Raw genomic sequence first — 26,759 nt, forward strand, 5'->3', positions numbered from 1 at the left:
GACGTTCGTCGACGCGCCGAGAAGAAGCAGACTCACCAGCTCGTACCGCCAGTACCCACCGGGTCGGAAGAAGGAAGCCCCGACTGAGCCGCCAAGACAGATCAGAACCGATATCATAATCAAAAGGCGATCCTCTACCTTTTTGACAAAGGCAGGTCTCCAAATGAGGCTACCGCACACAATTCCCACAACTATAGGAAAAATGCGGAGAGCTGCAATCAGCGGGTTGTCATAATCGCAGTAGCGGTGATACGCGACCAAAGCAAGTTGGGTGCAGGTATACGCACAGTAATGAAAGAAGCTGCCAAAACACGATATCACAAACATCCGGACATTGTTCAACTCAGCAGCGAATAACACCAAAAGCCTTGACCTCGATTCGGAAGATGACTGATATCTGTGCTGATATGTCTCAATGTAACAGATCTCATATACAGTGACCCCAATGATAATTGCCCCACCAAGCGGAATCAGTATGTATACTTTGGGGGAGTTCCATCCAGATCCTGCCTCTGTGAATCCCACAATTATCAGTAACATTCCCGAAGAAAGGAAAAAGGCCCCTCCGTAATATAGATCTCTCAGGCCCCTTAATGCGGATGGCTCAATGGGTACGACTAGGAAACAGAGGGCCAATGCACACACCGCTGCCACCGCAAAGTTGAGGTAAAAAAAGCCCTTGTAGCCTATTGCAGTAGAAGAAAACGCGCCCCCCAAGAACAGTACCCAAGGCGGAAGATGCAGTGAGAACAAGCATCAGTAGCCTTATAGCCGACTGCAAGCTATCTCCCTGGAAGTAGGATGCAGTTATGGCTATTCCCGTTGGGATGAGCGCTGCAGCGGCGATTCCTTGGACAGCACGCACAATAATTAACGGGATCGCTTCAGGGATGAGAGCGCTCATTAGTGCGGTAACACTCATCAGCAAAAAGGCCAGCAATATAAACTTTGTGAAGTCCAACGATGTCTCCCAGTTTACCAAGCAAAATAATGAAAAAGCCAAGAGTCAGGGCGTACGCCGAGATCACCCAGGAGACAAAGACTGTAGCATAGTCCTCGCGGAGTTTGTGCTGTAGACTCTCCGTAATGGTGAAGGCAGCACTCAAACTCAAATTGTCCAACGTGAGCCCAACGAGGATAAGAAAATACGTTGCTAATTTCCGATTCATGGCAAGAGAAGCAGCCGTAGCTCATTGAATTTATACCATGGAGATAATGGTTGTATCCAAAAGTATGGCTCCGAGTTCCGAAAGCACGCTAACAATAGATGTCTCAATCATAAAGTAATTCCTGATCGGATCACCTCGGTGTTGAGTACTATCTTGGTAAAACCAACGTAAATATGCTCAAATTCGACGCAATTCCACGGACTTCAACTCCCCACAACGAGGCCTAGCAGAATAATGTCAGACAGTCCATGTTAACGGCTTTGGCCACAAAACACCAATCTACAGGTCAAAATAACCGAATTTTTCAAGATTTGGCCCTTATTATGCACTCCAAAACCTTATTTTTGTCAAAAAATCCAGGAGCGTGTACCTGACAATTATTATTCGAAGCTTATCCACTAAACTTGAATTTCTTTTTTTTTCTGTTGCGTGGTACCTTGCAGTGGGAAATTTTGAGTTTCCAAATATAGCTTGAAAAATGTGGGCTGAAGTTTGCAAGTTACAAATTAGATATGTGTTCCCTTGAAGCACCTGTACCCACGGTCACTACTTTCAAAATTGACCAAGTTCGCGACTGTGGACGTCTCAACCAATAGAGAATAAGTTGATACATCGCAACCAAACCATCTTCTCCGTCTAGATGATCTATTACAATCAAATATCTTTTGCAGCTTCACTTGCCTTGCTCGATTACTGAGTCGTTGGATACCCCTAGAAGAAAGCACATATTAGGAATGCATGCAGTCGGTGATTCTCGGTCCTTCTTGATAGCAGAATGTGCTGGCCAGTTCCGGTATCTACATGCTATTTTCTTGAAAATGCTTTCATGCTCTAAATGTATGGTTCATTTTTAAGAGTCTAAAAATAACAAGGTTTTCTGTTTCATTGTGTGAAGCTTATCAATTACTAGCATGAGAACAAAGAACAAGGCTTTGCGCAGGGAAAAGCCTCGTTGGACTACATCTTCTCTACCTGCCGGTGAATAAAAAGAGCCCTGATTGAACAGCGACCTAAAAATAAAGCTCAAATCTGAAGTATATAACACATTGGACGGCCATTTTTGTCCGCGACTATGGCGTCGAGCGATGTATTTGTTACACCCACGGCGGGGGCGTGGGTCTTTAAAATCGGGTTCCTAATCACTACAATCGTCCACTCAATTCTAGCAGTGTACACACGCACCTGGTTCATGTGCTGGTTCCTGATCGGAGGAATTTTGGAAGTGGTGGGCTACTTTCGAATGTCGACAGGCAACTCTGGCCAGCAGATCGAGGTGTATCTCGCCCCAATCTTCATGGCAGCCTCCGTGTACATGTGCTTTGGCCGGGTGGTATCGTCCCTGGATGCGAACAATCTCGCCCTGATTTCCGGCAGGTGGTTAACTGCGGTTTTCGTTGTCGGCGACGTGCTCTGCTTTGCGTCGCAATGTGCCGGAATCGTGCTACAGTACATGAGTGACAGTCTGCACACAACCGGCAAGGTCATAGCTATCATTAGTTTCGTTTTGCAGCTCCTGCTGTTCAGCTTCTTCCTGGCCAACGCTATCGTCGTCCATCGGAGACTGGTAATTTCTGGATACCCCAGAGTCCACAATGCCAGGATACAGTGGCCGGCGTACTTCAAAGCCAACTACGTTGTGGTTTTCCTGTTCTTTGTCAGAATCATCTTCCGTGTTGTCGAGTACGCACAAGGACTGGGCTATATCTTTTTCCATACCGTCTACACTTACTGTCTCGACGCAGCACCGATGTTTCTGGCCACATTAGTGCTGACACTCATCTACCCTCCACTGGCGTTTGTCCGCAAGGACAAACAAACCACAGAACCGGTTCACGTCGAGATGCAAAGCGAGTTTCGTAACGACCTATAGAGGTTGACTGGGATTTCTAGTTTGTATAGATTACTGGCCACGGTCCAACCAGCCAAATGTACGCTCCATCTATAAATAGTCTCCACGTTTATTTTGGCGACTCAGTTCCGACCGCTTTCCGACTCTCTATCTCGGCACCTCAGTTTAGTGAACCAGCAGAGCCTCGACTGCTGCCATCGTGCCCACTTGGATAACCATGCAGCACCACAGTTCAAACAGCAGATCTAACGGCACTGCCAGGGTCTCAATCAGAATGATAAACAAGCCGAAAGTAAGAGCTTACATCGAGATTACCCATTTTGCAGTCGCGTCTTCGTTGTTCAGGCCTTTCTGCAAGCTCGCGATCGTCGTGGTACCGCCGCTCACACTCAGGTTGTTGCGACCAAACCCCAGTAATATCTGTACGTATGCCACAATCTTGTAACTCTTGTTTCCCCTAGACAGCGTGCCTAGAGCCGTATATGTGCGAACCAGTTTATAAGAGTGCACAGCTGCACAGTTGTGAGCTTGGAAAGCAAACCTCTTTTGCCGGCCAAATCGCGTTTCCCGTACCAAGGAGTGTGCTGCTGACCTCCTATTATATTACACATTTCTTTCTTTGTGTCCAAAAGCCAGATTGGAGCCGCACACAAAAAGGTGATTTATAAGTTTAGCTAGTAATAATGGGGTAGGAGGTGAAACAAGTGACCTGCGTATTTGTAATCTGCAACGTGAATGCTGGAATGATATATTACTTGAGAAGATTGCTCGGTCTTCAACTTTTGAAGAGTGGCATCCCAGGTTGGTTGTCACCTGGGAGGCCAGTGGCCAGCGCTGGATACTATACTCCTCAATTTCTCTTTCTCACACAAATATGCCTAAAGCATGTACTGAAAAACCATGAGATCTCGAGGTTAATGAAATTTTAACTTCAACCTCACTCTTCTGCTTCGCCGCAATTGATGCCCAGCCGCGTCTCTTGGCACCACCACCACTAATGAAAACGTACTTTCCTGATCCGTGAAGCTCCGCCAATATATATTGCCGCAGGTATTCACAGCCATTGAATTTCACCCTTTGTTCTCATCGTCGCAGGCTCCGCCTCAAAAAAATTTCCACAGCCCTAAACCTTATGCCGCCAACTCTGGGCACAGGGTCCTGGTAGCAAGCACTATAAATTTCGTAGCAGCTCACCTTCCATCGAACTAATGCAGTACTCTACTTCTCTCTTCGTTACTCCCAAAGCCGGCGCGTGGTTCTACCTATTCTCCTTCCTCGTCGTCACCCTGCTCCACCTGGGCATGTCCATCTACACCCGTACGTGGTACATGTGCTGGTTCATCATCGGAGGCATTCTCGAGGTGGTCGGCTACGCTAGAATTGTTGCTGGAAGCGTCGGCCAGTCCGTCGAGGTCTACTTGTCCCCCATTTTCCTGGCTGCCACCATCTATATGTGTTTCGGTAGAATCATCTCCTCTTTGGGAGCAACGATTCCTTCTTTCATGCAATCATAAGATCTGTCAACCATTTTCGAGATCAATTTTCTTTTCCGGAGGTATTTGAAACAAAATTTGACAGCTTCTTGTCTTGAACCTGTTATGCGAGAATCACTTGTAGTCTCTTGAACGACGAGCTGGTAAAATGAAGCAACAAACGAAATGAAATCTGGAGAATCTGCCTTTCTAAACGGGATAGAATCTTTCCAGAAATACATAAGCAGGTCATACCGCATTCTCTCCTCTTTGTTGCCAAAGATACGCCCAAGATGTTCAAATGGTTCTCCTTTCCCAAAAAAGTCAAACTCAATAGTACGCTGAGAAGAGGGTCTTGGAACCTCAGAAGGATGGTTCCTACAGTGGTTTCCTATGTTTGTATCTTTGCGTGCATTGTAGTGTCCATGGAATCGAAAGGTGTGTCTGCATCGTACACATTCAGCATACGTCACAGCCTCATACGGGTTGTCAGCTGTCGAAGGACAATCGTAAATTTCATCCGGCATCGCCTTCTCCAATTCAGTGTCATGATAACGCGTATGGAATAACTTGATCATATTAGAGTTGCGTAGCGTTGCAAGCCAGGTCGGATGTTAGAATACTCTAGGAATATTCTTCTGTTCATAATTATGAGGAGTTCTCTTTTTTAGCTCAGCGAGTAGCTTGCGCGTCATCGCATACCGCTGAGAAATTGACTTAACCTTTGTAGCAGCTTTGAGTTTTGGTGCTCCATCACCGATCCCGAAAATGGCTTGCGTTCGCCGGTTAACACGGCCATCTATCTCGCGATCTGACGCGTCACCTTTACTTGTTGTGATTGGGTACAGATTCGGGATTATCGTGGTAGTTCTGTTCATCATTCTCAGAACTTCTGCTTCTAAAAGTGGAATCACCAAATAAAACAGGACCATCATGATCTGAGTGAGAGGAGGAAACAATCAAGGTTACATCGCCAAAATGATTATAATCTCTTAATGGTGCCTGGAAAACAGGATTGAATGACGCGCCTTGTGAAATAGACTCGGAGTGGAAGGAACAGGGCTATGTTGGCCAGACATGTCCCGCTGGATTGGCTGATTCTGTGATAAATTCGACTTCTTGTCCATTTGTGAAGACAAGAACTATTGATTAGATTTTAAATTAGACCAAAGAGGGAACTGAGAAGGGTGGTGTAAGGTGTGGCAATGTGGCTGGTATGTGGCTGGTACAGGTAATATGTAGCGCAAAAGTTGGCATCACATGACATCACATGACCATCTCTGCCAAAAACAATCAAGCAAAGTATTGTTAATTTTAAACAGGGGATTTTGAGGAGGGGCTAGTAATAGCATAGCTGATATTGGATATTGGAATAAAAATATAAGCTCAATAATATGGATTCACAGTACCGCTTTCAATACAAATTACTGCAGAGGTAGTACGTCTGTAGAAGGGATTATGAAGTCAACCTTTTAGATACTTGATGAATGTTCTATAATTTTCTTCGGTTATGACGCTGGTATTTTGATCGCCAACTTTCGGTGACGAATAATTGTTCATCTCTTTGCAGCAAACAGCACATTTTGTCAAAGTTGGAAATGGACGCTCAAATGATTTAGTCATTTCCTCGCATGGAAAATTCCCATTACCGCTATAAATCCTTAAGCAAATCTGTGTACTTTTTGAGTTTCAATTGGTACGAATCTTAACATCATTGATCATGATCTCTTTGGCTTTTATTCCAGATATTTCAAGCTCTTGTAAGAGAAGGGCGAGATCTCGCCATTGTATTATTGAAAACAATTACAATAGTTATATATTCGCTTCGGCTTGCAAACTGATCCCTATGGTATGATGTACACCAGGAATCTTACTGCCAGGTTGATCCACACCAAGATAAATTTTCATGAAATGGTCCAAATCAAGACTAATTTCCAATATACCAGCCATTTCCTCAACAACTCATTCACCATCCGCTTCACATCACATTTGTTTGTCGTAGTATACCATACTAAGACCTACTTTTGTTCTACTGTCTATTCTTTATTCATCAAATTCATTCGTTAGCGACTGGCTACTTCCCATCTCTCTCTAAGCACCCTCTGCCAGTCAGTTCGGTGAACTAGCACAGCCTCCGCTGCCGCCATCGTGCACACCCCGATAACCACGCCGTACCACAGTCCAAGCGCACCACACCCCATCCCAAATGCAAACAGCAGCTCTAACGGCACTGCCAGGATGTAGTACGCACACAGATTCAGCACAGAGCACACTCTCTGCCGTCCCTGGCCACGCAGCAGACACGAAAAAATCGCATTCCCCGTGTCGCCAAGCTCGTTGAGCGCAACTACTACGAACAGCTTCCGTGCCTCGGCAATCACCTCAGGGTCGCTAGTGAAAATCAGAGGCAGCCATTTGCGCAGAGTCAGCATGAGCAGACAGTTGGACAGCGACAGGAAAGCGGCAACAATGGATGCTGCCCGCACGACCACTAAGTAGTTTTGAGACCGCTGGCCCACGTAGTTCGCCAGCCTCACAGAACTGCAGATACCAATCGAGAACGCCAGCTGGAACGAGAACGACGAGATCGTGGTCACTATTGTTTGTGCAGCCAGAGACGCCTCGCCGAACTGTGCGGACAAAAACGTGATCACACGGAACGCAAAGCTCTCTGCTAGCACCATGATGATGCCAGGGCCCCCAAGGGCCAATAACGGGCCCACGTCGTGCAACACTTCCCACGACAGCGGCGTCCAGCACTCCGGGTGTCGGTACAGCTGCACAGCTATACACGCAGCCAGCAGCCAATAGGTACCCACAAGGGCCCATGCAGCACCCAGTGGAGCGTTGCGGCCGGCATAGTGCAGCAGCAGAGCCGGGCCCAAGGCAGCGAGCAGTGCATACGTTGGGGCAGCGTAGCGGCCCTGTGTTTGGAGGAACCGTTTAGACGTCTCGAACAACACGACGGCTGGTGCAGCAAAAACCAGCACGCGCAGGAACGCAGCAGCATCGGCGCGCAGGTCCGCTTCCACACCTATCAGTGCCCGCTGCGGGAACGCCCACAGTAATCCGACAGGCACGCAGCCCGCAAGCAACACCAGCGTGCACTGCTGGTAGTGTCGCCCAACGGCCGTATAGTCGCGTGCGCCATACGCAGTCGCGCACAGCGTGTCCATGGCTGTACAAAAGCCAAACACCACGACAGGGCCCGACACGTAGTAGAACGTCAGTGCCAGCGATGCAGCAGAGAACACGGCGGTGCTCTGGCGGCCGGCAAAGTAGAGTGGCGCGGCCATGAGCAGCGCAAACTGCACCTGGAACACCAGCAGCGTCGGCAGCGCGTTGCGCACAAGGTAGGCAAGCTCGGCACGCACAGATGAGTCTGGCGGCGTGGTTTCAATCTTCAAGAGTGGGCTGTGCTCCAGCACGTCAGGAGACGCAGGGGAAGACATTGTGGAGGAGACTGCGAGCGCGTATTCATTTATTTATATTATGCGGTGAGCCGCCTGGGCGCGTGGCGCACCGAGGCCGTGAGTCAGATTTCAAGACTGACTCATTGGCCAAGTCCGCGGGGTGAGCGTAACTGAGAGTTGCAACCATAATAGTGACTCAATAGATTCAAGCAGATCCTGCTTAGTATGGTGCAAGCACGAGGTGCTACTAGTGTTGTTATTGCCTGTGCTAGTTGTGCAGCTTTCCCATCACGGTGCTTGGTAAGCAGAAATATTTCGGTGCACGGGTGTCGTTAGCAATTGCAGCTAGATAAGGTTTCCTTCGGTGCAGCTTACAAATCTCAGCCGTATCCCGGATGATAGATTTTCTGGGCACCCTGATCTGAAAGTACTATAAATATGGACTCTAAAGCTTTCCTGGTAGCCAATGACTACCTACTTCATTGCTGGCGCCTCCAGAGGTATCGGCCTCGAGCTCACCAAGCAACTTAGCAGCGACAAGAACAACACCGTTATCGCATCCTACCGTTCCTCTGCCCCAGAACTCCTCGAGCTCGCCAAAGAAAAAAATGTCAAGACTGTTGTACTTGATGTGAACGACCAGGATTCGATTGAGAAATTGCCAGGCCAGCTGGCTGGCGTCACCATCGACGTTGCCATTCTCAACGCTGGTATTGCTCGCAGTTTCCTGCCTGTCGCCCAAACCCCTAGACAGCTGTGGCTTGAGCACTTCACTACCAATGCACTTGGCCCTGTCATGGTGTTCCAGCAAATTCAGCCGCTGCTCGCAGCCGGTGCAAAGGCCGTGTTCATCTCCTCTGCCGCCGGTTCGATCCAGGGCTTCCTCCCTATTCCAACGAGTGCCTACGGTGCATCCAAGGCTGCTCTCAATTTTGCTGTTAAGAAGCTCAGCGAGGAGATTCCTGAGATCACTTTCCTTGCGATTCACCCCGGAATGGTCGCTACGGACATGGGTGAGGAGTCCATGGACACCATTGCAAACGGTAACGAGCAGCTGAAGGCAATGCTCCGGCAGGGGACTATTCGCCCAGAGACCAGTGCGGGAAACATCATTAGAGCTTTCTTTGCTCCGTCCAAGTCCGGCCGCTTTATCAGAGCAGATGATACAATGGATATTCCATTCTAGCGTGATTACGTAACCAGATCAAAAAATGTATTTCCAAAAAAGGGACTGAGTGGAGTAGACAACTCCCGTAGTCTATTGAGAAACTGAGGCCGCGTGAGTTCAGACAGAGAGTCAATCAACCCCATCTAAAGGTTCCTGACCGATAAGACCAGAGCTCGGTGATTTGTCCTCGGTGATTTGTCCTCGGTGTATTACCGTTTTTGACAAGAACCTGATTTTTGCAGCATTAAGACCGAGCTTATGTAAAGTAAATCGTACGCAGACTCGCTCTTAACCAATGAGCCATTATAATTGAGTGTGGAAACTCGGCGTAATTGATCCAATACGCATGTAGTTAACGGAACTAATCATTAAACTGCTCACGGGCATGATTAGCGACACCGAAATTGGCCCTCAAATTCTCTTCTAGAAGCAATGGGGTTCGGGCTCCATGCAAAAATTGTGTAGTAAATTTCAAATTTACTATACAAATTATGAGATTACGTAACCGAATTTTTACGGAGCTGGACTTAAAAAGTGGGCCTGGAATTAAGAGACACGGAATTCGGCATTAAGAAAAAAATTAAGGATTTAACTTTTCGACTGCATAAGTTTATTACGTTATACTCGGGGGTTGAAGAATAGTATAAATTGACACTTTCAGCACCCCTAATTATCATCAATTAGAACATCAATGAGTCTCCCATCCACTTACAAAGCCGTGGTGCTTCCACAATACGAACATGAGGTTGAATTGCAAACCTTGCCAATCCCAGAGGTCCAAACAGGTACTGCGCTTGTTAAGATCGAATCTTCTTTGGTTAATGGAGATATGAGGCCTATCTTCTCGAAGCCAAGAAACCCAATGTTCTCCTTGCCACCTCCGTTCGTGATTGGTACCGCAGGTGTGGGCAGAATTATCAAGAGCGATACTTACAAACCAGGACAACTGGTTTTTATGGATTCAATGGTTACTTCCAGGGATGATCCTAGCCACTTCCTGGTTAAGACCATTTTTGATGCACCATCTCCTCAGTCTAAAGATCTTTCTGCTGTTTTCCACAAGAGAAGCGGTTACTCTGCAGAGTATGCTTTGGTTGACGTTGAAAACGTCTACCCAATTAACGAGTCTGCAATCAATTTTGATCATGACTACTTGAACAACCTCAGTCGTCTGGCTGTTGCGTTTGGTGGATTGAAGGCCGTCGGTTTGAAGCCAGGTGAGACAATTGCAATTGCTCCTTCCTCGGGCGCATTTTCGAGTGCCGCAGTTGCTTTGGCATCTGCTCTGGGTGCACGTGTTCTTGCTGTTGGAAGAAGCGAATCATCAGTTGCTCCACTCGCAAAAAAGTTCAAAAATGTCCATGCCGTTGCTCTGTCTGGTAACCAAGATGAAGACGTCAAGGCTTTGACCAAATTCGGACCATTAAATGCTTACATGGATTTTACTCCATCTAATCTCTCTAGTGCAATTTACTTCAAAACTGCACTCCATGCACTTGGATTTGGTGGCAGAGTTGTTCTCTCTGGATTCATATGGTCTGAGGTGTCTATTCCTTATGGTTTGGCAGTTGGCAAAAACCTTTCTGTCAGAGGAAAGATCATGTACACTCGCGCAGAACTGAAGGAATTGATCCAACTGGTCGAGTCAGGTACCTTGCGTATTGACGATCAATATTCTGGAATCAAGAAGTTTGCTTTGTCGGAGTTCAATGAGTCGATGGACTTTGCTGGAAAGACCAAAACTTTCGATGCCCTTCCTATCTTGAAGAATTGATTACATACATAGTCTGTTTTATTTTAACAATGTTCCCGGGAATCATGTACGTAGGTTTTCACAAAATATATCTGAAAGCAGGATTTGCTTTGTCTGTCAAGTCACCAAAAGCAAGTGTAGTGTCCTCTCCATTGATGTCCTTAGCTATCGCATCCTTTTGTTTGTTTCTGTAGTAGTAGATCCCAAGTAAAATCAAAGGAGCAATTGCCGAAATGACATATGTTCCAACCATTGTTCTTTTGGCGGTGATATAGATCGGCTTTTCTGATCCAATAAACGCCTGGGGGCCAATAATGTTTCCCGCAGAAAATCCAATCAGGAAAAGAGTGTTGGCTGTGATCTTCTTCGTATGTCCTGCAACGTTCGAGGACACAACTGAACTCATACAAGCCCAGCTTGCCGTAGTGAGGTAGCTCATAAAGTATCCGGCTAATTTGGCACCCATGGGGGAAGCAAACGCAAGCATACAAAGGCCTGTAAAAACTAGCGAGTTGATACAGAAACAAACGGCGAGTCTGCTCGGGATCAAATAGTAGTTGACGTATGCAAATGCAAGCGGGAATATTATATCGATTCCACTCCCCACAAGATTAAGCAATAACGATTGACGAGTGGTGAACCCAAATTGATCGTTCAGCAAAATGCTTCCAAAGTTCCCTATGGAGCCATTTGGGATTCCATATCCAAACATGTAGAAGAAGAATAAGTATAAGGTGACATCACAGGCAGCTTCCTTTAGTTGAGATAGCTTAAAGTGTTGATTTCCAAATCCAGTCTGGTTACCCCTGATTCTTTCCACGACATATTTTTTTTCCTGCTCGTTCAAGAACCATGCTTTGGTTGGAATGTCGGGAACGTGTATGAGCGATATAATACCGAAAAAGATCGTAATGACTCCTGTCACAACATACAAGAGTCTCCAAGGAGAAGTGGAATATGACTCCTTATGGACGTAAAATCCATACGCAATGAGAGAGCCCAACATGGTTCCGATTCCTTGGAATCCCAGCCAGTAACCACATCTTCTATACTGCTCATCTTTCTTGTACCATTGACTAGTCATGATCATATATGCTGGATCCATGAATGACTCGCACACACCTAACAGGGTCCTGCAAAGAAGAAATGTAGAGCTGGACTGAGTAGCTCCGTGGCAACAAATAACCACCCCCCAGGCAAGGACTGCGCAGCCAAGCGTTTTGGACAACGGGAATCGTTGAAGTAACATATTTGCGGGGTAGCAAAACCCAAGGTAGCCAAGGTAGAAGCAACTGGCAACCCAGGAGTAAGTTCGAGTACTCATCTCTAGATCTGTACGAAGACCCGTGATGGAAGCATAGGAGTTTGTCGACTTGTCCATGAGTTGACAAGACATGAGCATGCACATCAGTGGGAGGATGTACCAATCAATTTTTCGAACCACTTTTTTCTCTACCTCTGGGTCTAGAGCCAGACCATCTGTATCTAAGGCATACTCAAAAGCTTGATCCACGTTACGTAGCTCTTTCTGAGATAGAACCTGGTCCACTTTGATTGTCTCGATCGGCGTTGCTTTTTCGTCAGACATGAAAAAAAGTCTTACGAGTCGTTCACAGGCTCTTTGCTGTATGATATAGTCCGTGAGGGATGCCCGGCTTATCTGAAGCTAAGCTGATAGGCGTCATTGTTATCGGGCGACGGGTCGGCCTTTTCGACTTACATGATCGGATAAGACTCGATTAGGAAATTTTATTCCGTTTATCAGCCTCAGTTAGGTGATCTGTCGGAAGTAATAATTCACGCTAGCTCGGTATTTATTTGCGCTTCGTGCTCTTAGATCTTGTAAGTTCCACAAATTTTTATCAATGATCTCGAAAGACTCCCCAATCATCATCATCGGAGCAGGTGTTTTCGGCCTTTCCAATGCCCTGCATTTGGCTCAGTCAGGATACAAAAATATCACCGTTTTTGATCGCTTGGACTTCAATTCAAATCATTATACACTTCTAGAGGGCGCAGACACCGCCTCCGCAGACATTAATAAGGTTTTCAGAGCTCAGTATGCGGAGAAAAAGCATTACCAGAACTTAGCGTTCGAGGCTTTTGATATCTGGCAAAAATGGAATAACGAGATTGAAAACCTCCCCGAGGAAGAAGCCAAGAATTACACCAGCCTGAAACTTCTGGATCTCTGCGGAATGCTCAGGCTTGATGATCAGCTTGGCTGGGAAGAGAAGGCCAGCAGAGATAATTTCAAAAAAGAAGGTATTCTTCCTTTGAGATACGATATCAACGACTCCACTGACATCAAAAGAGCCAAAGCAGCAGGATATGGTCCAAAGATGCAATTCGCCCAAGATTTGAAGTCTAAGTACAAGTCGTTGGCTGGTGCATTGGATTCTACTTCTGGAGTTCTGTATGCATCAAGAGCTTGTCAATTTGCTAAATACAAATGTGCACAACTGGGTGTCAAGTTTGTTTTCGGTAAGAAAGCAGGTACTTTCAAGGAGTTTATCTACAAGGATGAAGCAAAGACTATAGTTGTTGGAATTGTGACTCAGGATGATGTTTCTCATTTTGCAGATTTGACGGTCGTCAGCTGTGGTCCATGGTCAACTTTGATTGTTCCAGAACTGGATGGAATGAACGAAGCTGCCTCGGGAAATATCATTATTTTTAAGATTCCTGAAAACCGCAAAGACTTGAGAGCAAAGTACAACAGTAAAGTGTTTCCAATGTTTGGTTGGAAGACCGGTCATTCAAGAGAAAAAGATTACATGGGTGGGCTGTTCATGTTCCCAGTCATGGAGCCAGAAGGATACATGAAGATGATTGTGAGACAAACCAAGTACACAAATCCGGTCAAATTAGAAAATGGTAGGGTTGTGTCTATTCCAAAGACTTCGAATAGTGATCCACCTACCACCATGCTTACCCGTCACATTGTTCGTCAAGTTGATGAATGGCTGAAGATCTTCTTCCCAGACTTGTACGAGGCCAAACTCGAGTATCAAAGCCGAGTTCTATGGTATACTGATACTATTGACAACGACTACATTTATGACTTTGTCCCAAATAAAAAGGGTTTGTTTGTTGCGTGCGGTGGATCAGGACATGCATTCAAGATGCTACCTGTTTTGGGACAGTTCTTGGTTGACAAGATCGAAGGCCGTGAAAACTTCTATACAAAATTGTTCAAGTGGAGATCTATCTCTGGTAAAGAGAAAGATCCGAATGGACTCAGGGAGGGCATCAAGACGAAGCGGAACTACAACCAGCAGGAACTTTCTACCGAAGAAGATTTGAAATTTGGAGCCAAAAGAGATAGTCACTTGTGAGTTTAGATTAGTATTGATAAAATAAGTATTAGATTTAACCTTGCGAAATAGAAACTGCGCTTTGAATAACCCTCAGCTCGCATTTTTCGTCGGAGCAATCGTCCTCCGCATCTTTTCCATCATCTATAGCTCCCGGATAGCCGACGCCATTAATGTATTCGTCATCCTCGAAAAACCCGTTGGTCTCCGCGAGATACTCCCAAGTTTTAGGTGTATCTGCACGCTGTGGAGGATAGATGGGTGGTTTGAAGATCAACCCGAGCACACTATATGCAGTGAATCCAATTATGAACGTGTATGGCCAGCCACCGTAGAAAATATTGGATGCAGTTTGCGATAACGAATCGGCATGGTAGGACCGGTATAACCCGGGTATCGCAATTACAGGAGATATCACCCACGCTGCTGCTGCCCACAGGTTAAGTCCTTTGTAGTAGTAATAAATTCCGTCGGGGTTTTTAATGTACAACGAAGGGACATGGATATTTCCTTTTCTGATGATGTAGAAATCCGACAAAAGACATCCTAGAAGTGGAGCAACAAAAATGGAGTAGGAGCCAAGAAAGGAGACAAGAGTGGCGGCGGAATTGATCATTCTCCATGGAACCATAGCCCAAGCCAATAGCCCTAAAAATATTTGACCTCGCACAATATTGAAGTATTTTGGTAGCAGGCCACAGAGATCTGCGGCAAACGGAATCGAATTTCCAAAAATGTTGGTACCTGCAGCCCCGAGCGCAAAAGACACAGAGCACAAGAAAATTGCACAACGAGTGCCCGCACTCCATTCGTGTTCTAAGATCGCAGTGAGCAGATCCCACATGTTCCAATAAGATTCACCGTACGCCTTTCTAATCGATGCATTGGAAGCCATACCAATGAGCAAGATTGCGATGGTGGAAGGAATGTATCCAATTGACTGTGGCCATAGGGCATCTCGTGGTTTTTTAGAGTAACGTGCGATGTCTGGCTGGTTAATGATCATGGCTGAAACAGATCCAATGATAGTGTTGATCATTCTTATCCACTCGTTACCTTGACTCGTCACTTGCTCCACCTTGATACCAATATCATAATCGCCAGGTCCACCTCCTTTGATCATACAAAAAATGAACAGACCAAAGGCTGCGATAGGCATAATGATACCTTTGATAGTGAAAAACCAACGGACTTGCTTAGGGTGCAGAAACATCAACGGAAATTGGGCAATCCAGTAGATCAGAAACGCAACCATTAGTCTGGTTGTAATTTGAGCACTGTCGGGTAAATGGTTGGGGATGTTGTACCATTTGTGCCCAAAGACACATCTAAGTGCCACGTCAAAGCACCGGGATCCATAATAAGTCTGAACGCCAAACCACAAGGCCGCAACAAACATACGAACAAAAACAAAGAACCTGGCAAGCCTAACACCAAAGGTAGCTCTGGCAACCGACGGAAACCCAATGTGATACTTGGCACCTGATCTCGCAGACACAACAACAAAGAAACAGCAGATGAAACTTGTAATAACGGCACCCGCAATCACATGCGTGTACGGGAGCCCCGTTGCCTTCATCAAAGATGAACCGGTGTTCCAAGAACTGACTCCAAAGGCAGACTGGAACCAGACAACAACATAGTTGTACATTTTCCAAGTTCTTTCTCTTGGAGGAGTTGGCTTTAAGTCTCTGTTTGCACGAAGCTTATCGCTGTCCTCCTCTGTATCATCTCTGATAGAGATGAACTGGTCGACTTTTCTGATCACGTTCATCGTACTCTGCAAGAGAAAGTTTCTGTTAGCATTTATACAAAATGATCATTTTTTATCTCTTCAACTATCGATGAAAATTTGCCCTATCAAAGATAGATCTATTGTTTTCGTACATATTTTCGGGCAGTCGAAGGAAATAAACGACTGCCAAAAAAAAGCACGTAGAAGCCCTATCAGTCGACTTCCTCGGGCACTTTCAATCAGACGCCGCTAATCAAAAGCTCAGGCTCGTTTTTGAAGTAGCTCCGCATTGACTGCTTCGGGTAGTCCGTTTCCGTAAAAATATTCGATAAGATTTCCCACGCATTTTTTTTCGAAAGCTTTGAAGCTATCGACAGAGGCAACACCAACGTGTGGCAATAAAGTGATTTTGTAATTATTCAACAGCTTTGGATGAATTTTAGGCTCAAACTCGTGCACATCAAATCCTGCACCCACCAGTTGTCCCGATTCTAATGCCTCAATGACTGCAGCTTCCTCCACAATCGGGCCTCGAGCAATATTCACCAATCTCACCCTATCTTTCATGTGCTTGAATCTTTCTTTGTTAATTAAATGATGTGTCTGGGGAGTGTATGGACATCCAACAAAAACACAGTCAGTAATCGCAAGCATATCATTAAGATTCTTGAAGAACTGTAAGCCCTCGATTTGACTCTCGTACTCTGGCTTGGGGTTTCTATTGTGGTATGCAATATTCATTCCCAAAGCTTTACAAGCAGTAGCCACATAGAAACCAATATTTCCCATTCCAATGATTCCCAGTGTTTTTCCTCTTGGGTTCTCTCCCCAAAGAACCAAAGGTGCACTTTCATAGTATCTATTTGTCCTAACGCAGTGTTCAGCGAAAGTTAAATACCTGAATGATTGCAAGACTAAGGACGTTCCAACGTCTGCAGTGGCAATAGAGCAGCAGTCGGGTGAGTTGCAAAAAATCACACCCTTTTTGGTGAGATAATCAACGTCAACTATATCATAGCCGTGACCGGATTGAACAATGATTTTGACTGTGTCTGGAAGGTACTTAACCGGCTCATTTCTAAACAAATAATGATGAACATATGGCTGTCCTTTAAGCCAAGTCGACCGACATATGGCATCGATTCCTGCAAATTTCCCGTCTGGCTTTTGAACTTCTTCAATGTACTCTTGTTCGGTAGCACAATCATAAGTAACAACCTCAAACTTATCGTTCAACGTTTTCCAAGCCTCTTCATCGTGAATGTTCTGCTCCGTTGGAATGTATAGCACTTTAGGTTTTCTTCCCAGGATCGAGCTCATCGTTATAAGAGGTTAAGAAATTATTTTGGTCAGATCTCGAGAAAAATATCGCTATCGGGCAATGACCACCGCAAATTATGCATATGATTATTTTGATCTGATTATGTAGAATCTACGCTAAAATCTCGTCTAGCTCTTTGATTGGACCTCCAAGAGAAGACTTTCCCCTTTTCAGATATTTTCCAACTCCTTTGCTAGCAATTAGTCCTCCATTGTCTCTGTCCCAAACAACATTTCCACGGAGAATGGTGTATCTAGGCCAGTTGGAGAATTCCATGCCCTCAAACGGAGAATAATCAATTCCATGGTGCAGCATACTGTTGTCCAAAGAAAACGGCTGTAACTTTCCCTTTGGATACCAGATCACCAGATCTGCATCCATTCCAACGCTGATACTTCCCTTCCTATCACCTAAGCCGTACATCTTCGCTGGGTTGGAACAGCAGAGCTCGACAAACTTTTGAGGAGTGATTCTGCCGGATTCGACTCCCTTGCAGAAAAGCAACGGCATTCTGGTCTCAATCCCAGGAAGTCCATTGGGCACCTTTTTGTAGTGCGGAACACCATTCACCAGGCCGGCCTTTTTGCCCAATGGGTGATCATATACCGTTGGGGCATGATCACTACTAAACACGGTGACAGTTCCGTTCTGTATTGCCTTCCAAACGCCTTCTAGTTCTTTGACTGTTTGTCGTAGAGGCGGAGAGCAAATATACTTGGCTCCTTGGAAGCTGTCATTTTTGTGAACATGGTGGTGACAATCATGCTTTAAGTAGTCTGCCGTAAGAAAGAGGTACTGTGGGCATGTCTCAGCAAAAATTGGGACCAAGCTGGTCTGAGCCTCTCTGACAGTAGACAGGGCGGTCTCAGAAGACATGTGGACAATTAAAATTGGAACGTCAATCATTTTCGATAAAGAAATCACCCTGTATGTAGCTTCGTCCTCGGCTACCAGTGGTCTGGAGACGGAATGGTAGTAAGGGTCGATCATTTTCTTTTCTTCCAATTTCTTTCCAATAAAATCGATAATGTCGGAGTTCTCCGCATGAATCATTGTGGTCACACCCATTTTCCGATTCGATAGAAGAATATCCAATAATTGTTCGTCAGATAATTTATACCGAGGATAAGTGGTGTACACCTTGACAGACGTTATACCTTCTTTCTCCACAAGCTGTGGAAGTTGCTCAGAAAGCATCTCCTCGTTAGGATTGGAAACAATCAAATGGAATCCATAGTCACAGTATGCCTGCCCGTCTGCTACTTTATGATAATCTTCCACTACCGAGACCACATCGAAGTCGTCCTTTGAGGCCTGCACGGCAAATGGAATCACCGTAGTAGTCCCTCCCGGTGTGGCTGATCGAGTACCAGACTCGATTGTATCGCCTGCTGGAGTATTTTTCTGGGACAGGTGGACATGTGAATCAACACCTCCGGGCATGACGTATCCACCTTCCGCATCGATAACCCGCTTACCAGTTAGAGGACGAGCCGAGATCTGATCAATAACACCATCTTTCAAACCAATGTAAACCGATGGAGGGAGAATATCAGACGCTGTGACCACATATCCGTTGTGGATGACTAGGTCGAACTGGTTGGTTTTGGAAGAAAACATTGGAACATAATCTTGTGTTGAATCTGCGATAAATTATTTCCTGTCTGTCGGGCAAAAAAAGTTGCCCTATCCTGCAACGCTTATCATGCATATATATTTTGAAAATATTCGGTGTGGCTACTAAGGATGGCTAGTGATCTGAACGAGCTTCCTTTCGTCAAGGGATCGGGTGAGACCACTGTTAAGGTTCTCTTTTTGAATCCCAATGCTACCAATTCCATGACCATGTCATGTCTTGACATGATCTCCAACAGCATTCCTGCAGACACTATAGTATATGGGTACACGGGTCCAGAAAACGATACTCCAATCACTATTGAAGGTCATCTGGATTCCGTTCTCTCTGCCGCGAGCTGTATCAGAAATGCCTATGGGTTAATTGATCAAGTTGACGCGGTGGTCGTTGGCTGTTTCTCCGTTCATCCACTGATCAACTGTGTTAGAGAAGAGTTTTCAAAACCCTGTTGTGGCATAATGGAAGCTGGCTTCTATAACGCACGTTTACTGGGAGGTAAGTTTGGCGTTGTTTGTACAGTTTATCGATCTCAGATTAGACATGAGTTTGCTGTGAGAAACTACGGACTTACGCCTTTTTGTGCTGGTCTGTTGTCGACCAAACTAGCCGTGAAGGAGCTGGAGACAAAACCGAGAGAAGAAGTGCTAGCTCTCATGGCCAACTGCGCATTGGAGCTAGTTAAAAAGGATGCGGACTGTATCGTGCTTGGGTGCGCAGGAATGGCTGATATGGCCAACGCTGTGAAAGCTGCCGTAGAGCCGTACCATGTCCAGGTGATCGATGGCGTCTCTTCCGCAGTCAACATTCTCTCGGGTCTAGTGAGAATGGGCCTGAGAACATCAAAACGCGGTCTTTTTATGGACTCGAAGCCAAATCGCGAGTTAAGAGGACAAAATTATTTATAATACACAGATAATTAATTATTCATGTTCAGCACCCATCTAGCAAGATCAAGTTGGTTGAATAGCCGAGCGCGAGTTTGCACAAAGTAGCGAAGCTTATTGGTGTTGGTCTCAATAGTCGTTCGGGATTCTGTAGTAAGTGCAAACTGTGAAAGGAGGAGGAAAAAGCTGGAAATAGAAGCAAAATTGTACTTTGACCAGGAGAACCAGAACCGCTCAAAGTGATAGGGTCTTAGCTGGCTGAGAACGTCTAAAATCTCTGCCGACAGCCTCTTGCTGTCATCCATAGCTTCCGTAGCAAGTTTGTCGTTCTCAGACTCGTCTAGACTGGGTATTTTGTTTGCGTCAGCTTCCTTTTCTTGAAACCAATTTAAGATCCTGTGAAGAAGCGTGCGAAAAAGAGCAACTTTGAGTGTGATTACTGCAACACATAAAGCACAGCTTGTGGCTCCAGATTCGCTCGCGTTTATCTGGAGCACCGACTGGTGACTCTTTTGAAACTCCCGAATTCTTGTCAAAAAGCCGTACACTTTCTTGTACGTGGTGGCCAAGCTCATCTTAGTGGAACGAACTTTCAGAAGTTCGTCTGCAATCTCGTCCACAATCAGAGTCAGCTCTGCTGTTATACAGAAAATCTTGACCTCGTTGGTATGATGCTGCTCTTCCACTCCTGGATCTGGATAATAGACAAAGTCTGAGCCCATGATCATCGGCACATTCCAGTCAGACTTTGAGATATGGCTACCTTTTCCGAGGGAAAAGCTCATCCATTTCTCCTGAATAAAAAGAGTCCACCAAAGACGCCGTCTGATTCTCTTTTCCCAATTTGGGATCTCCCAGTTTAGACAGTTAACATTCAGACCCATAGCCTGTGAGAGCGAATAAGCAAGACTCAATAGGGGTAGCTCTTTAATTCGCGACGACTGGTTGTCGGTCCCCATTATTTGTGTTAGCAGCAAGCAAGCCTGGATCGTTCCGTAGCAAGGGTTAGACAACTCTACCATGAGCTGGTCGATAGTCATATCAATCAATTTGGTCACATCTGGACGGAGAATTAAACTCAGTTCGGGATCTCGGTCCCACCAGTCGATGGTCACAATAAGAAGACCGGCAAATAGCACCGATGCGAACACTTTTGTGTCCTGTTTGGCAAAATTGTAGAATCGTCCTCGAGAGAAGACCGGGAAGAACGGATTCACGTGACGCAGGAATAATAGCATCATTTTGGAGATGTATGGGTTGAACAATTTCTGAATCTCCGAGTTGATCTGGGCCACAGAGTAATCAATTTCAGACCGCTGAAATATGATCACATCAGGAAGATCGGACTTCTTCATGCTGCGAATGTGAAACTTCTTCGATGTAGGAACCAGTCCCGAAACATCTCGGTAGTTATAGGGATCGAGATAACCCGAGTCTGAGAGGTAAGTTGACTCGTACTGTTTGAAAGCATCAATCGAGTATCTGTCGTCATTAGCAATGAGCTGTTCTGCCGGAGTCCAGATCTTGGCCGAGGGAGAAACGCTGATTGACTCGTATTGGTGCTCGTTACCAACAATGAGTCCAAAGATCTCGTCCCAGATGCCGTTATCGAAGAGCAGGTTTTTGGGATCCGTGGCCAGCGTCTTTGGGCTGTTCAGTTCCAAGACGGATCTTCCGTTATCGTACCGGTCAAAAGCTGGCGAGGAAACGGCCGACTTGATGGAGGGAAACGATGGGACCTCGGGAGATAACACAGAGGTGGGTTCGGTGAAAGACGACAACGAAACAACCTGCGGCTTGAGCACCGACGAATCGACAAGCGATGAGGTCTCTGAGATGATCGACGTTCCAGCTGCGAGCGGGGCCGAGTCTTTGTTCTTGTGTCTGTTGAAAGGGGGCACACTGTCGGTGAACTCGCATTTCCAGTTCATTTTGGCACACAGCCGGCACGGAGGCTCGCCTTCAAGGACGCATCCTGAACGACGCTTACGACACCTGTCGCACGGCCGCACTTTACGGGACTTGTACGGTCTCTGTGGATTTCCCATGAAAACGGTATTGCCCTGTTGCCCGACAAGTTATTGTTTTAGCAGAGATAAAAAAATTCACGATTGGCTCGCATGCAGCTCTGCCCGCAATATATATATCAGCGCGACCGTAAGATATGAGTTTGCAAATTCGAAATGACCAGGCTCATCAGAATAGCAGCAGCGCAGGTGGGTAGAATCGACATCGATACTCCCTACGAGGAGGTCATTGAGCGGATGATCAAGTTGTTGGACGAGGCCCATGCTAACGGGGTGAAATTAGTCAACTTCCCAGAGCTCACCTTCACCACGTTCTTCCCGAGATACGTTTTCCCATTCGGTCCCGAGCTGGACAAGTGGTATCAGTCGGGCGAGGTGACAGAGTTCGATCCTTTCAAGCCTTTTTTTGAGAAGGCCAAGGAGTACGAGATTGCAGTCTGTGTTGGATATGCCGAGCTGACTGAGGAGAAGGAGCACTTCAACACGTCTGTATTTGTGGATCAGAAGGGCAACAGCATCAACAAGTACAGAAAGATGCACTTGCCTGGTGACAAGGAGCCCTTAGAAAACGTTCCGTGGCAGCACCTTGAAAAAAGATACTTCCTGGAAGGAAACTATAATTGGACAGCGTTCAGATGGCCCGGCACCGGAACTGGAAACGGAGGCCCAGTTGTGGGGCAACTGATCTGCAATGACAGACGCTGGGCGGAGTCGTGGAGAATTTTGGGACTGCAGGGTGCAGAGATTGTTTGTATTGGGTTCAACACTCCCGTTTCCAACAAGGCCGACTCCGACGGCCAGATGGTGAATGCGGATGCAAACGAGGAGATGGCCAGCTTCCACAACGACATCTGTTTGCAGTACAACTCGTACAATAACTGCTGCTATTCGTTGTGTTCTGCCAGAACGGGTGTTGATGACGGCAAGTATTCGCTGATTGGTGGCTCAACAATTGTGGATCCTGAAGGAGTCATTCTTGCCAAAACCAAGACCCATGACGACGAGCTTATCTGGACTGAGGTCGACCTGGACAGATGTTATCCACCAAGAGGCCGGATTTTCAACTTTGAGCGGCACAGACGTCCTGACCAATACAAACGGATTGTTGAGCAAAAAGGAGTCATTTATCCTCCACCTGTAAAAGGTGAATAATTAATTCTAATAAAATACTTATAGTTTACTTTTGGAGCCAGTCACAAGCTGGACAACCTTCTCTGCTGCTCCCCAGCTCATCTCGAAGCCGGAACCGCCAAAACCATAGCAGTGGACGATTTCTGTTCCGTCAACAATCTCTCTCTCGATTCTGACGCCTGCTTTTCTGGCCGGTCTGAAGCCAACGTTCACCCGCTTGACCTGGAACTCTCCGTCAATCAGCAGCTCTGGAAACCGCTTCTTACCGTCAGCAATAAGACTGGCTGTGTCTTCTTCGCTCACGCTGGAGCTGAGGTCACCAGGCTGTTTTGTTCCACCCAGAATCACTCCGCCGTCCAATGGACGTGGAATCACAAACCGGAACCTGCCATCTGCCAGCTGGTACGTGATGGTTTCCTTGCGGTAAGGACAGTTCTCGGGAGCTTTCACCAACAGGGTTTGGCCCCTGATAGGGAACGTGGTTGGGTCGTAGCCACCACGGTACTGCAGTCCACGGCCAGAACAATTGATAATAATGTTCCCTGGGAACATCTTTGCCACTTGCTCCAACGAGCCAAGGCTTTCCTGGACAAATTTCACGCCGAAGAACATCTCCAGTCTTCTCTCTAGAAATTGCAGATACATTGGAGCATTCAAGCTCCAAGCGGTGTACTTGGCACCGAACTTGACGTTCTTGGGCAATTGGTGCGTTGGAATCACCTTAAAGTTTTCCAAGTCCTCATAATAGCCCGGGGCAAGGTTCAAATAGGCCGGGTCGGACTTCTCGATGTAGTCTGTTCCCGGCATGAACTGAATAGAACTCTCTGGAAACTCAGCAGCGAGCTTCTTGAACGCCTTGTATGTAGCCCTGGTCAGCTTAGAGTCTCTGTAATCCTCTGGCGTCTTGGAGGGAGCTGGTCTGAAATGAGCTCCAGCCCATGGAGATGTATACTGAGAGTCGGTAATAGAGGTAGAAGGGAGGTGTTTAGCAACAACCGTCACTTTGTAACCTTTGGAGGCAAGCTGGTACGCACACGTGAGGCCAGCGACACCACTTCCAACAACAACAACGTCTTTAACCATGATCAGCACAAAAACTGGTGTCGAGTAGTATCTTATCTACAATAAAAATTTGAAAAAAAGTTGCCCGACGCTGAGGTCGACCCACCCGCGACGGGACGATTTTCGGAATCAGCTCATCTTGCAAAGAACGGGCAACGCAGGAAACACTCCAGACTCTGGGGTGGGAGCTGTATTTGACCGTGACGTGTAAGGCAGGCCGAGTGGGGCCGGAGAACTGCATTAACGAAGCGGGACTTAACCTCCATGGGGTTTGTGAGGAGTACCCCAAAGTCTTGGTACCACCATCAAACAATCAGGCGACTGCCCAACAAGTCACCAAACATTTATCAAACCACCCAGTGCGCATTGTGGCGGTTTTGCAGAGTAGATTCGGCATTGGATCTCCCCACCCCTGAGAATCTCCGCAGTGGGACACCACCGCTTAAGCATTAGCGAGCAGGATGGCTTTGGTGGGTCGGAGAGGGGTTGTTATGAAACGGTGTCGATCAGAAAAAAAGGCCCTCGCTGCGCAAACTCCGTCATAGGTTTAAACCTGTCTGCAGCCGGTTCCAGAACCGGCAGGCGGTTATGTTGCTGCCCGGGGCAAGTGTTGCCAATAGCGGAAATGAAGCGCGACCTCGGGGAACTCCAGTGGGAAACCCCTCTTTTGATTGCTTTCGGAGTAGACTATAGCTGCTAGTTTAGTCAACCCAACAGCATGATATGTCCGTGCGGTTGAAGCAAATAATAAGTTGAACAACTTCTTCATAATAATGGCACAAATGCCAGGGAATTCCTGGGTAAGCCCTCCTGGCACGATGAAACAGGTGTCAACAGCACTGGAGGATCGTCCTTTGTGACTGCTGGCATATCTTCGCGGGGAAACGGGACATATCACAATTTCATGAGAAAGCGGAGTTTTCGCGCCATGTTGTGCCTGCTATGAAATGCCGTTCCGAACACCCGTAGTCACGTACAGATTGGTCACGCTGCATCCGGCATCTAGGCAATCTAAAAGCATGCCTCCCGGGATAAATGACGGTCAAACATGTTCAAGCCTTGCTGCACAAACAATAGGAGGGCTCCCAAAAATAGCGGGGATAAGACAATAGAATATCTCGGCACAATAGGCCCCACCGAAAAAAAGTTTGTGTGACGTCATTATGGTTCCATCCTCATTTCTCACAGCCCTATGACACAAATGTTGTATATAAACACGTCGTTATCCCTTTGTGTTTCTTACACGAAGTCTCACCGACCAAGATGAAACTGTACTACGAAGCATTTCCCGCCGGAAGGCCCACAAGAATAGTGATTACTGTTACTTGTTTATTCTCCTTCATTTTATATGGTTTTGAGCAGGGCGCGTTGGCCAACATTCAGAATCATCCTGTTTTCCAGAAGCAGTTCGGCTACCCAACCGGAAACTATCTCGGAATCATTGTCTCGATCTACAACCTCGGAAGTTTCTTTGGATGTCTTGCCAACTTGTATCTTGGTGACAGACTTGGAAGAAAAAAGACCATTTGGTTTGGTTTCACATTGGTGATTATCGGAACTATACTTCAGACAAGCAGTTATGAAGTTGTGCAGCTATTTATTGGACGATTCATCTCTGGTTTAGGAACCGGATTGGAAACAAGTACAGTCCCTATGTTCCAGGCAGAGGTGACTCCTCCTGAGAAGCGTGGTGGAATGGTTGCAGCAGAACCTCAAGGTGTGGCCCTTGGAATTTCTATTTCCTACTGGATTGGATACGGTTGCAGCAAAAGATTCGATCAAACGTCCTGGAGACTTCCTATTGGTATCCAAATGTTGTTCGCTGTTTTGGGATGGGTCATGTTGTTCTTCTGTCCAGAGTCTCCAAGATGGCTCATGAAGAGAGGATACGTTGACGATGCCAAAACTTCGCTTTCGAGAATCAATAACGTGTCGAAGGACGACGATTCTGTCAACAAGCTTATTAACGACATCCTCTACTTGCAAGAGATGGAGGGAGAAGGTGACCGTATCAGTTGGAGAATGATTTTGCGTGGCCAGGATGCCATGCACGGAAGATTTAGAATTTTCCTAGCCATGCTTGTGCAGTTCTGGAACCAGTTCGGAGGTGTCAACCTTGTTGTCTACTACGTGCCAATGGTGCTTGAGAGCAACGTTGGAATGAGCACCAACATCTCCACCATTCTTGGTGGCTGTATCATGATTACCTTCTTCTTCTTCGGTTTCATCCCTACTTTGTGGCTGGACAAAATTGGAAGAAGAACTGCGTTGATCTCTGGATCGCTGGGACAGATGGTGTCGATGATGATGATCACTATCCTGCTGAGAATTGGCGGAAAGAAGTGCTCTGCCGGTTCTGTGGCCTTCTTCTTCACCTACATGGCCTTTTTCGGAGCCGCCATGAACTGTGTTCCATGGGTCTATGGTGCAGAAATTCTGCCATTGCAACTCAGAGCCAAGGGTACTGCCATCAGCACCTCTACAAACTGGATCTCCAACTTCGTGATTGCTATGATCACCCCTATCATCACCGAGAACCTCGGATGGAAAACATACATCATTTTCACGATGACCAACGCCGCTGCCGCAGTGACTATTTTCCTCTTCTGTCCAGAAACCACGAGGCGCACATTGGAGGACATCGAGAGTATTTTCCTGGGACAGACCACCATCTTCCATGGTGTGGTTGCTCACAGACCATTCAATGACACAGATGTCAAGCCTCTTGCCGAAGTGGAGCATGTGGAGAATGCCGACAAGCTTCTCGAGTCAACTTCGGTTTAGCTTGCGCAATATATTTTGTTACGCCCATGTTATTTGTA

The 26,759-nt window shown here is 46.4% G+C and overlaps 19 protein-coding genes across 19 annotated transcripts; 7 read left to right on the forward strand and 12 right to left on the reverse strand.

Moving 5' to 3' along the window:
- Window positions 1-2,409: 2,409 nt before the first annotated feature.
- On the forward strand, window positions 2,410-3,039 carry OGAPHI_004900 (uncharacterized protein; the record flags this gene model as incomplete). Its single annotated transcript, XM_046206028.1, has 1 exon — window positions 2,410-3,039. One exon carries the CDS (start codon window positions 2,410-2,412, stop codon window positions 3,037-3,039), a length of 630 nt encoding a protein of 209 aa, XP_046059835.1.
- OGAPHI_004901 (uncharacterized protein) lies at window positions 2,611-2,883 on the reverse strand (the record flags this gene model as incomplete). The annotated part of the gene is made up of 1 exon (XM_046206029.1): window positions 2,611-2,883. The coding sequence occupies one exon, from the start codon at window positions 2,881-2,883 to the stop codon at window positions 2,611-2,613; it is 273 nt and encodes a 90-aa protein (XP_046059836.1).
- Window positions 3,040-4,465: 1,426 nt separating the features above from the next.
- Window positions 4,466-5,068, reverse strand: OGAPHI_004902 (uncharacterized protein; the record flags this gene model as incomplete). The annotated part of the gene is made up of 1 exon (XM_046206030.1): window positions 4,466-5,068. One exon carries the CDS (start codon window positions 5,066-5,068, stop codon window positions 4,466-4,468), a length of 603 nt encoding a protein of 200 aa, XP_046059837.1.
- A 36-nt stretch (window positions 5,069-5,104) lies between these two features.
- OGAPHI_004903 (uncharacterized protein) lies at window positions 5,105-5,371 on the reverse strand (the record flags this gene model as incomplete). The annotated part of the gene is made up of 1 exon (XM_046206031.1): window positions 5,105-5,371. One exon carries the CDS (start codon window positions 5,369-5,371, stop codon window positions 5,105-5,107), a length of 267 nt encoding a protein of 88 aa, XP_046059838.1.
- A 1,182-nt stretch (window positions 5,372-6,553) lies between these two features.
- Window positions 6,554-7,942, reverse strand: OGAPHI_004904 (uncharacterized protein; the record flags this gene model as incomplete). The annotated part of the gene is made up of 1 exon (XM_046206032.1): window positions 6,554-7,942. One exon carries the CDS (start codon window positions 7,940-7,942, stop codon window positions 6,554-6,556), a length of 1,389 nt encoding a protein of 462 aa, XP_046059839.1.
- Window positions 7,943-8,348: 406 nt separating this feature from the next.
- Window positions 8,349-9,084, reverse strand: OGAPHI_004905 (uncharacterized protein; the record flags this gene model as incomplete). The annotated part of the gene is made up of 2 exons (XM_046206033.1): window positions 8,349-8,982; window positions 9,071-9,084. The coding sequence occupies 2 exons, from the start codon at window positions 9,082-9,084 to the stop codon at window positions 8,349-8,351; spliced, it is 648 nt and encodes a 215-aa protein (XP_046059840.1).
- Window positions 8,370-9,089, forward strand: OGAPHI_004906 (uncharacterized protein; the record flags this gene model as incomplete). Its single annotated transcript, XM_046206034.1, has 1 exon — window positions 8,370-9,089. The coding sequence occupies one exon, from the start codon at window positions 8,370-8,372 to the stop codon at window positions 9,087-9,089; it is 720 nt and encodes a 239-aa protein (XP_046059841.1).
- Window positions 9,090-9,762: 673 nt separating this feature from the next.
- On the forward strand, window positions 9,763-10,845 carry OGAPHI_004907 (uncharacterized protein; the record flags this gene model as incomplete). The annotated part of the gene is made up of 1 exon (XM_046206035.1): window positions 9,763-10,845. One exon carries the CDS (start codon window positions 9,763-9,765, stop codon window positions 10,843-10,845), a length of 1,083 nt encoding a protein of 360 aa, XP_046059842.1.
- A 58-nt stretch (window positions 10,846-10,903) lies between these two features.
- OGAPHI_004908 (uncharacterized protein) lies at window positions 10,904-12,412 on the reverse strand (the record flags this gene model as incomplete). The annotated part of the gene is made up of 1 exon (XM_046206037.1): window positions 10,904-12,412. The coding sequence occupies one exon, from the start codon at window positions 12,410-12,412 to the stop codon at window positions 10,904-10,906; it is 1,509 nt and encodes a 502-aa protein (XP_046059843.1).
- Window positions 12,413-12,689: 277 nt separating this feature from the next.
- OGAPHI_004909 (uncharacterized protein) lies at window positions 12,690-14,162 on the forward strand (the record flags this gene model as incomplete). The annotated part of the gene is made up of 1 exon (XM_046206038.1): window positions 12,690-14,162. One exon carries the CDS (start codon window positions 12,690-12,692, stop codon window positions 14,160-14,162), a length of 1,473 nt encoding a protein of 490 aa, XP_046059844.1.
- Window positions 14,163-14,196: 34 nt separating this feature from the next.
- Window positions 14,197-15,915, reverse strand: OGAPHI_004910 (uncharacterized protein; the record flags this gene model as incomplete). The annotated part of the gene is made up of 1 exon (XM_046206039.1): window positions 14,197-15,915. The coding sequence occupies one exon, from the start codon at window positions 15,913-15,915 to the stop codon at window positions 14,197-14,199; it is 1,719 nt and encodes a 572-aa protein (XP_046059845.1).
- A 222-nt stretch (window positions 15,916-16,137) lies between these two features.
- On the reverse strand, window positions 16,138-17,196 carry OGAPHI_004911 (uncharacterized protein; the record flags this gene model as incomplete). Its single annotated transcript, XM_046206040.1, has 1 exon — window positions 16,138-17,196. The coding sequence occupies one exon, from the start codon at window positions 17,194-17,196 to the stop codon at window positions 16,138-16,140; it is 1,059 nt and encodes a 352-aa protein (XP_046059846.1).
- A 112-nt stretch (window positions 17,197-17,308) lies between these two features.
- On the reverse strand, window positions 17,309-18,817 carry OGAPHI_004912 (uncharacterized protein; the record flags this gene model as incomplete). Its single annotated transcript, XM_046206041.1, has 1 exon — window positions 17,309-18,817. One exon carries the CDS (start codon window positions 18,815-18,817, stop codon window positions 17,309-17,311), a length of 1,509 nt encoding a protein of 502 aa, XP_046059847.1.
- A 126-nt stretch (window positions 18,818-18,943) lies between these two features.
- On the forward strand, window positions 18,944-19,738 carry OGAPHI_004913 (uncharacterized protein; the record flags this gene model as incomplete). The annotated part of the gene is made up of 1 exon (XM_046206042.1): window positions 18,944-19,738. The coding sequence occupies one exon, from the start codon at window positions 18,944-18,946 to the stop codon at window positions 19,736-19,738; it is 795 nt and encodes a 264-aa protein (XP_046059848.1).
- Window positions 19,393-21,765, reverse strand: OGAPHI_004914 (uncharacterized protein; the record flags this gene model as incomplete). The annotated part of the gene is made up of 3 exons (XM_046206043.1): window positions 19,393-19,663; window positions 19,928-21,601; window positions 21,746-21,765. 3 exons carry the CDS (start codon window positions 21,763-21,765, stop codon window positions 19,393-19,395), a joined length of 1,965 nt encoding a protein of 654 aa, XP_046059849.1.
- Window positions 21,215-23,505, forward strand: OGAPHI_004915 (uncharacterized protein; the record flags this gene model as incomplete). The annotated part of the gene is made up of 3 exons (XM_046206044.1): window positions 21,215-21,772; window positions 21,934-22,881; window positions 23,119-23,505. The coding sequence occupies 3 exons, from the start codon at window positions 21,215-21,217 to the stop codon at window positions 23,503-23,505; spliced, it is 1,893 nt and encodes a 630-aa protein (XP_046059850.1).
- Window positions 22,915-23,958, reverse strand: OGAPHI_004916 (uncharacterized protein; the record flags this gene model as incomplete). The annotated part of the gene is made up of 1 exon (XM_046206045.1): window positions 22,915-23,958. One exon carries the CDS (start codon window positions 23,956-23,958, stop codon window positions 22,915-22,917), a length of 1,044 nt encoding a protein of 347 aa, XP_046059851.1.
- Window positions 23,959-25,200: 1,242 nt separating this feature from the next.
- Window positions 25,201-26,721, forward strand: OGAPHI_004917 (uncharacterized protein; the record flags this gene model as incomplete). Its single annotated transcript, XM_046206046.1, has 1 exon — window positions 25,201-26,721. The coding sequence occupies one exon, from the start codon at window positions 25,201-25,203 to the stop codon at window positions 26,719-26,721; it is 1,521 nt and encodes a 506-aa protein (XP_046059852.1).
- On the reverse strand, window positions 26,008-26,679 carry OGAPHI_004918 (uncharacterized protein; the record flags this gene model as incomplete). The annotated part of the gene is made up of 1 exon (XM_046206048.1): window positions 26,008-26,679. The coding sequence occupies one exon, from the start codon at window positions 26,677-26,679 to the stop codon at window positions 26,008-26,010; it is 672 nt and encodes a 223-aa protein (XP_046059853.1).
- Window positions 26,722-26,759: the final 38 nt, after the last annotated feature.

Source organism: Ogataea philodendri (genome assembly GCF_020536065.1).
Source record: "Ogataea philodendri strain CBS6075 chromosome Unknown scaffold6, whole genome shotgun sequence".
Classification (NCBI taxonomy): Eukaryota; Fungi; Ascomycota; class Pichiomycetes; order Pichiales; family Pichiaceae; genus Ogataea; species Ogataea philodendri.